Genomic DNA, 16457 nt, shown 5'->3' with positions numbered 1-16457 from the left:
CATGTATTTTTTTTTCAAAGAAATGGTATTAACTTTTTTCTGCCTGTGTGTGGGGAAACGACAGCTTCTCAACTTCAAATCTTGACTTTATCTACGCACAGGACAATATCATCAAGTATTCACTGGTAGTGAATCAGAGAAGAGTGGAAAAAAGTTTTGTACTGTATCATAAGAGTGTGTCTTTGTGTGTGTGTGTGTGTGTGTGTGTGTGTGTGTGTGTGTGTGTGTCTCTCAGGCCCCATTGCCCACATGGGATGGTCGAGTCCCGTCTATCAAATGCAGTGTGTCAGGGAGCAAATTGGAAATGCCAATTTCACTTTACACGGCTCCGTATCTTATCTATTCCCTTACTCTCACCCCACCACTTAACTCATGCGTAAATGAATGAGGTCCTCTCACACGTCTCGTCTCGTGTCCGATTTCAGTCTGCTTTCACCTCTCTGACCACTTCTCCTCTTCCTCCTCCTCCTCCTCCTCCTCCTCCTCCTCCCCTTCTTCTCTTCCCTTCCCTTCACCCTCTTTTCCTTGCCTCACCTGTCTTGCCCTTCCTCCCTCACGTCCTCTCCTCCCTTCCCAATGCTGTCTCCATTCTGCCGTGCCCATTCAACTGTAACCCATCAGTTATTTCTCCACTTGCATTTTACGAAATATGCCTGTTTTTGGCAAATATAGACTTATGCACGCCAGACTGTATCACTGTCTGCCATGAAGTTAAACAATATCCCGCACCATTCCCAATTTGCAATGAATCCGTCATGAATGGTCTCTCACGCTCCTCGTCTTTCTGTTTCTCTGTCTGTCTCAGTACGACTACGAGGGCAGTGACATCAGTGACCTACCAGTCGACCTCTCCGTGGTGTGGAATGGAAACTTTGTCATCGACAACCCGTTCAACATTCAAGGTAGAGCGCTTTCTTTTCTCTGTGTAACCTCCTCTATTCCGGCCCCGGCTGTTTATCTGCCTGTAATGATTTTCTGGGATGCAACAGCACCGTGTGCACTTTGTCCCCCCTTCATAAGGAATCTGTAATTTTATTTTTGACAGCCATCAGGGGAGAAAGGTGAAAGTGTACCATCAATTTGGAAGGAAAAAAAAAAAAACCACCACCCAATTCTTCTCTCGGGGATAAAAGAGGGAGTGATTGATGGATGGCGATGATAACAAACAAACATCCAACACAGAAATTAATAGGGATGGATGTTAGAGAGGGAGATAAACAAATGGTGAAACCAATAGGCAGAAGAAAGGATGAAGGGGAAGAGCGATGGGTGGATGACAGGTTGATAAATGCACCATGTAATGGTGGGGGGTGGGGGGTGGGGGGGGGGGCAGATGAGAATAAAGGGATTGATAAAGAAAAACAGAAAGCGACATGGAGGGATGCCATTTATTATTTTCGCTATTTGTGCATGAAGTGGAAAACAATTACCAATTCTAAATTCTTTATCAAGTGTAATATATTGGGTGGCGGAGGCTAATGATTTTGGATGTCCCATTACACAAGATAATATAAGTCTTGCTCTCAAGTGTGTCATATTTTTGCTCCAAATGTTCATGTCTGGAGTCAGATTAACTAACCCTTCCTACTCTATTTTCCTTTTCTTCTTCTATTCTATTCACTCCAGTCATTAGATGACGCGCACACGTTTTAATCTCACGTCCTTTGTGTTCCTATCTGACCTCATTTTGATAAATGTCAGACACGCAGTTCATTTCGCAGATTGCTTGGAAATTAGTTGCTTATCGGTCATGACCTAATTCTTCTGCCTGTGTTATTTTTGTTTAAAATATCCTCCTTTAGGGTTTCAGTCCGTCTGCGATGATAGATCCTTTCTGGGGATTAAACGTCCCCGAGTTTAGCATGTGAGAAGTCGCCGCGACAAGATAAATAATCACATTTCTGCGCAATCAAGTAGATGGATCCCATACTGTCATTTTGAACTACAGATTTGATGCCTTTTCCTAATCAGATAAGTACTCAGCTGAGCAATACAGCCGATTACAGCTTGACATTTATGTGTTTAATGGATCATTTTTATCCAGAATCATTCATGAAAGTAGCAGTAAATATACAATTTACTACAGTTAATACTATTATTATTGGTAAAATCACCATCTTTTAGTTACTTAAGGAAAACGGGGGGGGGGGGGGGGGGGCTTTCAGGGTGCACTTCGGACCAACCCTGGTGCATTTTTCCATTTGTTTTGGTTCATTTTTTTGGTAAACATTATCAGTCATTGATTATAAGTCAACCAACAACATATTTTAGACAATGGCTTAAAATACATATATCCACTGTCTGTTATGCTTAGAAAAACTTTAGAGGCACTTAATATAAAAGTGAGCTCAGTCTGTGACTTGCATGTACTTCACTTGTTGGTATCATTGAGTTCAAAGTAAAGACTGGAATTGTGACTGAAATACAGAGTGGGGCGGAACAAGTTCATACTATTTAAAGACCGGTCCCCAAATTTCTTCACAGCTCACTGCTGATATTGTGAAAATTCACAAATTCATTCACATTTCAATTCAAAACAGTGTAGCTGTGAGGAATATGTGGGATTTTTGGAGCACTCTCTTGTGATCTATGAAGAGAGTGTACTTTTTTTTTTTTTTTTTTTTTTACTTATCCAAGATCAGTTATGTCGGAGTAAAAGTCATAACAGGGCTTTTGACATCAGCCCCTGCTTCAGATATGAGGTTTTATACAGCAGAGTTACCCGGCTAACTCTTGAAACAGGCCCCAGGGATGTGTGCCACTCTGAGTGCTTTTGCATGTGACAGCAATGGTATTGAGCTCTGAGAGTTTGGGAGTGTGAAATTCAATGATCTTAGAGGCGGTGTGTGTGTGTGTGTGTGTGTGTGTGTGAACTTGTCAAGTATGTTCCTGTTGTTGTGACTATGAGTAAGCAGTGCTTGCTACTTGACTTTCTAGTTGGCGGAGAATTTATGCAGGCGGCATCCGAGGCCAGTGGTGTGTTCCTCACAACAAGCCAAAGACTTGTGAAACAGCTGGCCAGGTTATGGAGGAGTAATTAGTGTGAATCAACAACTGCATCAACCCCCCACAGATGTATTGTAGTTATTGTGCTAAAGCCTCACAGAATACCAAAATACAGAATAGAGTTCAATGCAACGCTTAGTGTCAAAGGTCTAAAACTCCATCATAAAACCGTCCTCACTCTTACAAATCCCATAAAGACCTTCTCCTCCTTTTTCCCCTCCATCCTCTATTAATCCCTCCCTGCCCCATCCCTGCCTCTTTTTTTTTTCTCCTCTCTGAGTCGGAGCTGTATTATCCGTTTGAGGCAGAGCCGCCCGGCCCTGGCCCGACTTTGCCCCGGTGTAAAGTGGAGATGTTAATGTTAATTAAATCATTCATTTGGTTCAGATTAATTAGCGCCGCGCTACTTTTAAACTGAGCTGTGGCTAATCAGATTACACCGAGCGGAGGGGCCGCGGCGGGCGGATGGATATGAAAGAGGGCTCGCTTTGAAGTGCGGCCGCTTGTCTGTCTGAGGAGGAGGAGGAGGGAGGAGGGAGGAGGAGGAGGAGGAGGAGGGAGGAGATTCTTCCATACGCTTGCTTTTTTTTTTTCCCCCTCTCTGTTTTTCCACTTCAGTTCATTTCAAATCTGTTTAACCGGCGTGACAGCAAACAAACCTGCCTGCAGGTAGCGTCAGCTGAGATAATTATGACAGAGATTAACAGATTACAAATGGTAACAAAACAGAAATTAAAAAAAAAACCCAAAAAAACATCCATTTTCCGGCACTTTTTTCCCCCCTCTTTCTTTCTCTCCTCTGTTTGCCTTCACTTGTTTCTCTACGCTTCACGTTAGTTCTCCATCGTTTAGGGTCTCTTTTCATCTCTCTCTCTCCCACGTTGTCTTTTAACCTCTCTCACTCTCTCCGCCGCTATCTGTTTCTCTGATTCTGTCGTCCTCGTGGGGCCTCGCCATCTTTAAATTCATAACAATCCTGGTTGCGGTTTTGTTAACAAGCGCCGCTAAAGTTTATCCTCCCCCCTCTTCCCTGCTTTCTTTCATCTCCCTCTCCTCTCTCTCTTCTCAGGTGTTTGAGGTTTGTAATTATTTATTTATTTATTTATTTATTTATTTATGCATTCATTTTCTACTTTTAATGACTTTTTCCACTCGGCAGAGTTCAGGGAATGTTTTTTTTTTTTTACACAACAAATTATCAAGTCCCTATTGGCGTTAGAAGACATTACCTGTTGAATTAATTTCTGTAATATCCCTATAGGTCACTTCTTCATATTTTTTTTTCTCTATTTATCTCTAGCAACAGTTATTCTCTCACAGTCACAGCCTTGGAGTGGTAATAATCACCTACTGGAGGTTTCAGGTGTTACGCGGGTGATTAACATTAATTTATGCTGTTCCTCTGTTCTCTCTCAGGCTAACAGACATAGAAACTCCTGATTACTTCTTTGACGTTATTCTTGCCACCGTTGCTTTCTTTCAAATGAACAACTTACTGAACTTTAACAATAATATTTCTCCAGCAGTATACGGAAGGCAAAGTTTTCAAAATAAATGCAGCACTTATAGTTCCTGCATTTAAAGCATACCAAGTGAACTGCTGTTCAAACATGAGAAAAATCTGTTTTCCTCAAAAGTTTCAACATGTACAACTGTACTTGCAATTGTTCACCATTTTGGGAAATATACTTATGCACTTAGGAGTTAAATGAGGAGATCTATGTCGTGTCTGTACACTAAATCAGAAGCTGCAGCCAGTTAGCTTAGCTTAGCTTAGCTTAGCTTAGCACAAAGACTGCAAACCAGCACCTCTCGAGTTTATATGCTCCTTTTAGCTCACCATTATTTTTACAAGCAGAGCAGTAGATATCAATTTACCTTTGAGGACTCCAGTTGTATCGAGCGTGTGCCATGTAAAAGTTTGGTTGAACCTCAAAGAGCGAAAGCTAAGAGACGACAGCTGAGTTAGCCGTTCAGTTTCTCATAGAGGGATTCTTTACTCGGAGAAGCCGGAACATGGAGTAATGATAAAAGAAAGCCTCTACGAGTGGAACAGCGTTCTGACCTTTGCTATAATTATGATTTATTTATAACTTTGTCTCTTCTGGAAATCTAGTGCTCTTGCTGCTAACTGGATAATTAAGTAAATTTACCGTAAACGCCCAATGTAACGTATATGTACCATGGCAGATCTTTGACATTAAGGGGTAGTATAAGAATCAGAAATGTCTTCAATATGGTCCACTTGCTCTGTGGTGTATTCCCCATAAATGGGTCTGGGTTCTTATGGGTTAATGCCATGGCCACGCATTAATGAATGTCACTGCCGCATTGAGCGATCTATGTTTCCAAATCGCTGTTCCACCACTCAAATCCGCGAGACAAATCCCGCCTCCACAGCGGCCCAGTGACGGAGGAATTTTCGCATTGACTACGACTCCAATCATCAAGTCTATGTCTCTCTCCCACCCTCTCTCCCTTGTCCCCCGGCCAGCCCACCTGTACAAGTGCAGAGCGCTGCGGGATAGCTGCGGCATGTGCCTGAAGGCTGATCCCAGGTTTGAATGCGGTTGGTGCGTCCAGGACAAGAAGTGCTCCCTCAGGCAGGAGTGTACCGGTGGAGGAAATTCCCACCTCCCGCTGCAGCTGGCTGAAGGTGGCGGGTGGATGCACGCCACCTCTGGAAATAGCCGCTGCACCCACCCCAAGATCACTAAGGTAAGTGAGTGTGTGTGTGTGTGTGTGTGTGTGTTTTTCTTGGTATGGCAGCATACATAGGAGAAGACACCACCCACCGCCTATTGAACAGGCTGAAAGATCTACTGATAGTGTATGTATTTAAGAGGATGCTAATGTACTTGTAGGCATATGTGTGTTTCCTGCGTAGATGGAAAGTTGACAATTGTCACACGTGTGTGGAGCGTTGTGTCATTTCTGTGTTGGGAGTCTGATAAAACGTTGTGGCGTACGCGCATGTGAGAGAATATGAATGCCATACATTATTTTTTATATCGGTTTCTCCGGCTTCTTTTGACATAAAACAGAAAAGTTCAACTTTTGAATGTGCTGAAGTGAGTGTGGAATGCTCATTCAGTAATTCTTTTACCATAAAACTAAATGTACAATCACATATATAATTGAATTGGGGCCTATTTTTACTACTACTACTAACACCATCAAAAAAAAAAACTTATTTAAACTGCTGTTAGTTGTCTAGTGTCCAGTGTTAGACAACCTATCAGTCAGTTTGGGAGTGACACCAGGTTCCACTCTTGTGTTTTGATTTTTTTTATTTGTTTTGTTGGGCCTGTCCTTTTTTAGATCACAGGTCAAAACTGAAAAGTCCTGTTTTCTTTGTTATGTTTCATTTGCTATTTAAATGTAAGACTATCAGTTAAACTATTGGTTTTACACTTTGGTCTTTTAAGCATCTAAACAAGGACATAAACGACACCCTAGATGCTCTGGATCGGCTTTTACTAAGTAAGCATAAATAACTATAAATACCCGTGAACCAGTATAACAGGACCAATAATACGTTTGCGTTGCGTCCATATATGAAGGCAACCGATTTCAAGAGTGTTACTCAACAGAGGCATCACCATTGGAAAGAATTTTTTTTTTTTAAAAACATCCGACATCCACAGTCGGCAGCAACCAAAAGAATCGGTTCTAATCAAAACTCCCACCAATGTTACAGTTCTAAAAATCACCCGCACAGAAAAGCAGCGCGGCTTCTTCGCTGAGCGCCGTATCACAATTTCGTCAACTTGTGAAGAGTGTAGAGTCACCTGCGGAGATCCAAGGCTGGTGAGCCTTGATAGGCCATTGCATCAGCTCTCTTTGTTGAAGCCCCTGTGGTCACGAAAGCCCTACGTGTCCTCAACCCGAGAATGCGAGCAGCTCTATTTTAATGTGTTGCTATTAAAACACACACACACATATTGGGACCTTGCGCCTGCCCTTGGCGCAGACATTGTGTTATTACTCGCTGTTACATCAAACACATGCTCTAGAGACAGAGGCACGTAGACGTTTGTTTGGTTTTGATTCTTTCTTTTTTTTTTAAACTGTCTTTAAATGATGTTCAGTTTTGTATGTACTGTCCGTCTGTCTGTCTGTCTGTCTGTGTATTGACGTTGGGTCAAAATCCAGAATTGGTCGGGTAGATTCATTGTCCGTTCCCCCATTTAATGAATCAGACGATTATCTTGATAATAATGGAGTAACGTGTGTGTCACCTCGTCTTATCTATTCTCAATTGTTTTTAGAGCAATACGTTTCATCAAAGCCACAGTTCTTGACCAAAGAAAGACAACTCTCTTTCTTTCAACTGTGTATTTTATACTTACTTGCAGAAATTACCATGAGAAAGTAGTACTTTTTTTTATCTAAATCTTTTGAGCATATATAAATACGCTGTTTTTATTTCATAGCCAAATCATAATTTCAAGGTCATGCGTTGGTTCAGACAGATACTGCTGGGTCATGTTAAGGCGACCCCGAGTTTCTGACTTTTGACCTGGCTGATCCGATAATGCCACTGATGGGAGGTAGTGTTAAATTCTTTCCCACTCTGAGTCGGTCTGGATGAAATAGTTAGCTAAATGCGTAATGTGTGAGCGGATGAGAGGATGGACAGTGGTTGTGTACAGTTGCAAATTCACCATGCATGTGAATGTGTGTTTGCAAATTGCGTTTGTGCACGTGTCTGGGTGTGTGTGTTTTTGTGTGTGCACAAGGGCATGAAAGGGAGATGGGGGTAAGAGTGATGGGGTTTTACGTTGTGGAAATGGTATTAAGGACTGGGAGTACTAAATGTCTAAAGAGTTATGAAAGCAAAAAAAAGTACAAGACATCTCAATAGCAGATGTTTCTATTCTCCTGATAAATGGATTCATTTTACCCTGTTTAGTTTATATAACCTTCCAGTTGAATTTTTATACATCAAGTGGATCAGCCATACCAGTGCATGTACTGGTAGGGAAAATCAGTACAATGTCAATAGCTAAACCATGCAAATGTTGATGATGTAATAATGTGACGGTTACATTTCTCCATTAAAACGGATTATGTTATGTTATAGGTTAAGCTACTTCATTAAGTCGGGGGTCAGGGTTTTTGGTCATGATTATTTAAGATAAACCAGGTTCATCAGTCTCTGTGGTAACAATGACGGAATCCCAGTTCAGTATTCCCAGGGTTTTCAAATGTTTGAGCACAATAACTATGCTCATAGGCTCTTTGTTTGAGGCGCTATTCCCAAGAAGAAGAAAAGAAGGCCCTATGCAAATTAAATTTCCTGCACTCCCCATTTGCTTAGAATGGCTTGGCAGAATTCCCAAACTATTTTCTGACCACATCAACAACAAAAACCTTCCAAAACTCATGTATGCTATTGGTTACCGCTCAGACCACAGCAAGATTACCATGTTACAGCACACACACAATTTGTGTACAGGCTAGATGACAAGACTACTAGGAAACCACAGCTGTAATATTGATGATTTGATGTGGCTACTGTGTGGTTAGGACTGCAATATAAAGGCCACACCACCACTGAGCGACGCCACAGTGCTTTCACCTCCAGTGGATTCCTGGTCAGTGGTATTCGAAAGAAGTCACCAAAACACAAGAAGAAAAAAGATGCCAAAATATAAAGATATTAATTGGATTTATTGCTACTCCCAAAGCTGTGGGCTTTGGGAACCAGGAAGGTTGAAAAGCGCTGCATGAGTGAGATCATTTACCATTTAGTAACGTGGCAGACGGAGGAGGAGTTTCCTCCTGTTCCTCTGGTTTGATTCCCCCCACAACTCGTCCTGTTCTAGTTAGTAAGTCTCTGATGTGTTGATGCTCTTAAAATTGGAAAACAGTGGACGTGGTGGAGGTGAACTCCTTTCATCATCCATCTTTCTCAGCCTCAGCATTGATTGAAAATAATGTCAGAGCAGCCAGATACGGCGGCGGGGGGGGGGGGGGGGGGGGCTGCTAGTAGCTGGCAGAGGTCGTGTTATACAATGCATCCACAAGCATTTCTGGTCCTTTGTGTCAGTTGAGTCCTAGACCACTTTGGCTACTCATGAGGAACAATTACATCTGTTATCCTTCTGCAGTTATGTCCGGAGGCTTGTTCGTTAGTGCTTGAATGTGGTTGCGCTGTATCAGATCAGGTCTTCTTTTCAGGGTGTCTGAACTTTACATTCTCCAGAGAGAGTGGTTGTTGATGTGCTTGAATGTGGCATGTGTGTTTGCATGTCCGCAAAGGCTGGTTATCTTGCAATGTGACGCCTTCACTTTTATACTTGTCAAAGGGTTCCTGAGGTATGGGAATCCACTCTCGGATACCTCAGGAATTATATACTGGTTTTTGGCATAGTCACTAGTAGGTGTAGTGGTCTGGCTCCATCTTCTGTACCGCGACGGTCGTGTTTCAGATACAGTACATAGCTGTGGTTTTATTAGAGGCGGTGTTATTGCTTACTTAACTCTCCTTGTTACGTGAAGAATGTAAGGCATCTGCTGGGTTGGCCCTACTTACAAGTCGGTGACTACTTTTCTGTGTCATTGCCTGGCCTCAATGAACCACGGCTGTACTGCTTTGGGTTGTTTAAAATCAGTGCACAAAGCTAAATGGGCCATTGTTTGCGATTGGCTTTATCCCTAATTTCTTATTGTATTAGTATATTTGGGCTATGACATTTTTGCCTGTTGTGTGTATTTATGGTGTGATAGCACATGTCGCCATAGTCTTCATCGGTCCCTTTTTCAGTGCCCCCCTCAGATAATGTTGGTAATCCTTTTTAACAGCGCTCTTCTTTCTCTTGCTCCGTTGCCTGTCTGCCTGTGGGCCCCCCCGTGTTTATGTCCCAGGGCTTGGTGGCTAGCTGATATTGTGTTTTGCGGTATCGCAGCTTAATTCTCCCAAAACCGTCTGAAGCCCCATTTCCACACCCTGACATCTGTTGCCCATATCGTACCCTAGAGCTTGATGGCTACTCGCTCTGGTCAGTGTTTACCGGCCATTGTGTTTGTGGAACCAAAGTACTGAGGCTCTAACTGGCGCCTGAGGTTCAAACGTGAGTCTCTTTCCAAATACTAGGCAGCGTTATCCCCGGCCAGTCTGCTCTTCCTCTGTCTCCCTCTTGGTCTCTTCATTCAGTTCACTCCCATTTCTATGTTGTTGTTCTGTTGTTTTTTAATCGATTATCTATCTATAGCGGCATGTAAGGTATTCGTTTTCGAACACTTCATACATTCAGACATGACATGCTGCCAAAGTTACTGCGTTTTTTCGCTCCTAATATGCACAAGCCAAAAAGTGGTTTGTCTGGCAGCCTGTTGTTGACTATTATGTGATAGCTTGCTGGCAAGATAAAGGTTTAGTTCATTTAAATGAATCATTTTGTACTTTATATATTCGTATGTGTATTTTTATATCGAATTATAGCATCTTTTAAATTATTCCGATGGCATAGGTTTTTTGACAGCACCTCTGGGAGTTGCAAAGTCGGAAATATTCAAATTCTACTCAGGCTTTACCCTTTTTAATCTTTTATATGATTCACTTAGTTTGTGACGACTGGCTTTTGGGCAAAGCTTTTAATTTGTACATTCATATTGAAGCTCATTTTTATGACAGATTTTCCTTTGTCTTTCCCCACTGCCATTTTCAATTAAATTTTTTTTATATTCATTACATACAGTATATACTTATATATATTTATTATATTTCAATTTGATCATTTTCATTTATATTTTTCCGTTTTCCACTTTTCTTGTTTTCATTTTCTCCATTTTCCCTTTTTAATTTTATTTCTGGGTAAAATGTGACTCCGTATTTTTTGGCAATGCAGTAGACTAAAGGTTGACCCCGGTTAACCCTGGACCATCTGGTTTGCGTGGAGTATTGCTCTTCCCTTTATCAGTGACTACACACGAGGTGCCCTTGAGCAAGGCGTTTAATCTCCAGCTGCTCCAGTGGTGCTGTTCATTAGCCAACAGTATAGCCTTTGGTTCTGAAGCAGGGTACAGGAAAGGGTTTGGATCTGAGCTGACTTTCTCTGCATAAAACTTAAATCTTGTGTCTGGCAAGACAAATTGTTCACTCCCCAAACTAGTGCACACTGTTGAAATCACCATTCATCAAGGTCTGTTGTTTGGTGCTGTCTGCAGTATAATAATAGCACCCCACATTGTCGCTGCCTGAGTTTGCATTTCCACACTACGCTGTCTGCTCAGCCAAGCACTGCATGGGAACAGGGCAATCGACAGATTACACATAATTACCTCGTGATGCTTGTTAGGGATTAGGTTTGCGTGTGTGTGCTGTAGTGTGTGTGTGTGTGTGTGTGTGTGTGTGTGTGTGTGTGCGTGTTTGTGACAGCCACCATCCATCAGTCACCACATTTGTTTTGTCACACCACACCTGTCCCTGTGACGCGCCATAATCTGGCTAGATAAATCACATTATAGTTCGGTGGCTCGACTTAGCGCTACACCGCCACAGTCCCGCCAACAAAGCCAAGCCAGCGTAATAAGTTTCAATTAAACCCCCGGGATGATGCTGGGTTTGGTTCTGTATGTCAGCGCAGGTTTTTTTTTTTTTTTTTTTCACCCTCTCTTTATCTCATTTTCATTGTTTTTCAAAGCCAAGAGGGTGATTTTTCTTCATTAAAACTTGTCACCTGATATGGGCAATTCTGTATGGTAGGTGTGTGTATGTTTGTGTGGGCCGGTGGCTCTGTTTGTGGAGTGTTTTTATCCATGTGTACGCCTGTGTGTGTGTGTGTGTGTGTGTGTGTGGGGGGGTGGGGGAACTGTTGATACATTATGTGTCTTTAATGTGAGTATGTGTGTAAGCATGTATAAATACACGTCTTAATGCAGTGGTCAAAGAGGTAAATGTCTCTTTTTCCTTCCTCTTCACCGTTACATCTTCCCGTTCTTTCATCTCTTTTCTGCACACTCTCCTTCTCTCCTCCTCCATCCACTCTGACCTTTGTCCTCCATGGTCTTGTCGGTCCAGTTGTTCCCCGAGAAGGGGCCTCGCCAAGGGGGAACGAGGGTGACCATCCTGGGGGAGAACCTCGGTCTGCAGTTTAGAGACATCCAGGCTGGCGTCAGGCTGGGCAAGGTTCCCTGTGTGCCCATTGAGGAGGAGTATGTGAGCGCCGAGAGGTGAGTCAATGAACAGAGGACACACTTATGACGCATGCAAGCGCGCGCGCACGCGCACACCGATATTCAAACACACGCCCACGTGCACAGAAAGTCACTCGCAAAACTGTGGAAATTGGCTCACAAAGCAGAGAAACACAGTCAGATGCATTCGCAGACACACACACACACACACACACACACACAGGCAGCGATTGTCTCTCTCACAGATCTGAGGACACGCGCACCCAAGGCGGCAGCGACCGGTTACCCCCTCGCTTCCTGACCAATCGAAACGACAGCAAAAATGTCAACAGCACGCCTTTTTTATGTGTAGGTGCCCGTGCAGCCTCATTCAGCAGCTAAAAAGATTGTGACATCAGGAGGTTTTTTTTTTTTTTTTTGTTGTGTGCGTGTCTGCGTCTGTAAATTCCATCTGTTGTTCCCCTCCATTACGCCCCACACATGCTCTTTCCTTTATTTTTCTCATCCCTCCGTCCTGACATTTACTCCTCTGCAGGGTCCTACGTGGCTGAGGAATTGAGTTCACGCAGAGCAAACATCCCTCTGCAGTGCAGTTAGTTGGGAAATGATGCATGTTGAGATAGAGGGCATCGCTATTCAAATATTACACACACACACACATCAGTTATTTTACACATTATTCCTGACATCCCTGCACCACTTCAAAACATGTCTAGGACGTATTTTATCCCTATCCTTCCTACTCAGCTTCCTCCTGTTTTCTGTCGCCCGTCCAGATTCATATCTGCCGCGGCAGATATTCTGGTGCAGTGTACAATACACACAACAACTGTTCCATTCCATCTTGCTGAGTCACACACTGTTGTACAGGGACTGCCGGTGAAAACTGTATTACCTTACGAATGACTTCATCAGGATCGTGCGGATGTGGATGTGAAGGCGCTTTGTTCGCGGTTACTTTGTGCCCTCGCTTTTGCTATCGATATTATTGTATTGTTTTGTGATTTTTTTTGCAAACCTCTTGATCAACACACATAAGATAAGATGATCAGAGATTGTTGTGGTGTGTGTGTTTAAACGCCAATGTGCCACTGTGTTGCTAAAGTAAAAAAATCCCTTCAACTTCACCCGTCCACAGAATAGTGTGTCTGCTGAACGACGCGACCAGCTACAGGGTCCAAGAGGCTCAGGTTGAGGTGTGCGTGAGAGACTGCGCCCAGGACTACAGAGCCCTGTCGCCCAGGCCCTTCACCTTTGTGGTAAGGACCGCGATGACTCAAAAAAAACGACACTCACGGAGCAAAGGTTTCAGTTTGAGGATGGTTTGATGAAGAAGTCAAAATACGCACAAAGTAATACTGAACAGATGAATGCTCTGGAGTTTTAATGGAGCACGTCGGTGGCAGCAGTCAGCGCTTAGAGTTGCAGGTGACAGTTTTATGAAGAACTACTGCACTGATCAATACCAGGTGTCGTAATTGATTGACTATTTAAATGCTGTTTTCCTTAAGGTCTTTTCATTCATGAGAACGATACCTCTGTAACACTTGTTTGTCTTTTGCCTCCTCTCCAGACTCCGTACTTCACCCGTGTCCAGCCATCTCAGGGGCCCATTTCCGGGGGCACCCAGGTCACCATCGAGGGAAGCTACCTCAGTGCAGGCAGCTACGTGTCTGTCAGCATAGGACCACAGCCCTGCTACTTCAAAAAGTAAGCAACACATTTTTGTCAATCTAAATTAAATTTGAATTGTCCTCGTGGGGGAATTGGACCATCACAGCAAAGGAGAATAGAGGGTTTAGATAGTAAAACAAATACTGTACGTTGCCGTAGATAATACAGGGAATTCATGAGTAAAGATAAAGAAAATATGTGCATGAATAAACATGCTCTGTTTAAAGATTTGTTTGTGTGTTTTGGTACATGTTGTTAGTGTGTCAGGTTAGGATGTTTTTGTGTGTGTGTGGGATCATGAGTGTTTGTTTTTTTAAGTGTGTGTGTGTGTGCATGCTTGTTGCTTGCAGACACACAGCATCTCTTTGTCTGCACTCACACAGGCTTTCCCTAATCTAGTGCATGAACAAAAAAAAAAATCCAAACTACCACCACAGTTGCTTGCATGTCAAATGCATGGATTAGCCTCTCATAGCTAATCTCCACTGAAACAACTGTACGATAGCTTTAATGTCGCAGCAGTCACTTCTGTGCTGCCGCCGCTGCTGCTGCTGCTGTCGCTGCTGCTGCTGCCGCCTCCTCACAGTAATCCAACAGACTCCACTTCACCGCAGCTGTTCGCTCACCTCAACTCTGTCTTTATCTGTCACACCCTCACCGTGTGACTGTGTTTGTGGCATCTTGTGAAGGCTGCTGGGGCATGTGTTCTTTGTGAATGGGGTTGCTATGGTTACAGGCCAAGGGACATGGGAGAGTGGATATTGTAGATTATCTCTCCCTTTTTCTCTCTCTCTCGCTCTCTTTGTAACTGCCATGGTATACAGAGGCACAATAGAATGTGCAACACTACATTAAAGTGTGTATACACACAACCCCCCCCCCCCCCCCACACACACACACACACACACACACACACACACACACACACATACATCGCTCCTATGAAGTCATGGCCCCGAAAAGCAGCCACCAGTCAACTGTGCTAAATACATATTAGATAATGTAGCTACTGGGGACTGCACTCAAGACTTCAATTGAAAATGTTATTTTTCCTGTGGGATATGCAAGCACGGACACACACACACACAGACACACACACACACACATTCTTTCCATCCCTCCCCCAGTGTTTGTGACTGGTGCCGCTGATCCTTGTCGTTGCAGGTATAAACTACATTAAACATGACATGACTTTCCTACACGGAATGCATCACATTTCTTTGTATATAAAAGAAATACTGTCGAGGAGGGCTTACACCACTCATAATATGTGTTGTTATTATTATTTCACATCCTTTGCAAATGTGGCCATGCAGTACATACATACGCTGTTTACTTCATTGTAATTCTTTATAATTTTATGCTTCTTTTTTTTTTTTTTAAATGTGATTTTAAAAAATAAAAACGAGATTTGCCCCTGGGTTACATATAGACCCCATTTACACAATGTGAATCTGAAACTGGATTCTTCTTTCATTAAGGCAAAAATGCACGTTTAAGGCAAGGTGTAAATGCATTGTGATCCGGATGCATGCAGATCAGCCAGACTAACCTGCTAACTTAAGCAAGCACAGCAAAAGCTACACGTTGCAGAGCAGCTAGCAAGTCTTCCCTCGCAGGGAAAAAAAAAAAGGGGATTTAATAAAGGAATGACGCTCACTCACGACGTCGCTTCTGTTCACCATGTTTAAAGTCCGCTGGAGGAGGGAGGGAACACATTTACTGCGTGTGAATGCATACGCCCATGTATCCGATGTCATTATCCGGTGTATCCAAATGCAGATCGCATGTTAATACCAGGGCCAGAGATGCACACACAATGCACATAGTGTACATAATATACATAATCAAAAGCTCCAACGGTCATTCCTGTGGTCCAGCAGGCCAGGAGAGTGGTCATCTTGCAGGACTGTCATGCTGGACTGAAGTGCATTGGTCACAAGTGGAATTATCTAATCAAATTAGCGGATTACAATATGATTTTAAGAGAATTAGACTAATTGGCTTCCCAGGCTGGACACTTGTAATTACAAGCACAATGAGCAAGTCATTAAATATGTCAACGCCTCAGCTTCGACCTCAGTATTTAAGGAATGTCCCAGCAGGAGAAAGTAATCATTGCCTCTTTATTATTATAATTGTGTTTTTAGAGTGGTCAGACTCTGCCAGACAGCTTCTTCCGGGGATATTGTTAAGGCTCTCCTTTCTGTCGTTCTTCTCTTTTTAACTGTGAAACGCCTCTTTCGCTTTTTATTTCTCTCTGCAATCTTGCGCGCGTTTGTATCCTAGATCTCTCCGTTTGTTCGAAATTCCTGTGAGAAAACAGAGCCAGAATATATCTTTCAAATATCCGTCCACAACGGTTTGGAGATTAGCTTCACAGCGTGCCATAGGGCTTTGTGGAAATGTAGTGTAGCCCAGTTAAAAATGTGAATAAATAAAAGAGTCGTCTGTGATAAATAAATAGATGGGGTTTGTTAAAATACATATTTTTCATTATATGGTAAAAGTTCATGGGACCACAGGTATGGTTTAAAATGAATCGGCGTGGTGTAATTTAAAACACCTGCTTGAGTTTAAGTTATTTTGTTAAGTTATATTGAGTTAAAGGGCTAGTACACTAAATGTTATTG

General features: G+C 42.8%; 1 protein-coding gene across 1 annotated transcript in view; it reads left to right on the top strand.

Moving 5' to 3' along the window:
* LOC139288422 (plexin-A1-like) overlaps positions 1 to 16457 on the top strand; it is a 111478-nt gene that overhangs the window by 45040 nt on the left and 49981 nt on the right. Inside the window, exons 9-13 of the mRNA XM_070909721.1 lie at positions 806 to 902; positions 5501 to 5724; positions 12035 to 12186; positions 13289 to 13409; positions 13724 to 13860. Coding sequence (XP_070765822.1) covers positions 806 to 902; positions 5501 to 5724; positions 12035 to 12186; positions 13289 to 13409; positions 13724 to 13860 — 731 coding nt within the window. The remainder of the gene's footprint in view (positions 1 to 805; positions 903 to 5500; positions 5725 to 12034; positions 12187 to 13288; positions 13410 to 13723; positions 13861 to 16457) is intronic.

Source organism: Enoplosus armatus, chromosome 8 (assembly GCF_043641665.1).
Source record: "Enoplosus armatus isolate fEnoArm2 chromosome 8, fEnoArm2.hap1, whole genome shotgun sequence".
Lineage (NCBI taxonomy): Eukaryota > Metazoa > Chordata > Actinopteri > Centrarchiformes > Enoplosidae > Enoplosus > Enoplosus armatus.
The sequence above is the reverse complement of the archived record's forward strand: the minus strand, read 5'-3'. Positions and strand labels throughout refer to the sequence as shown.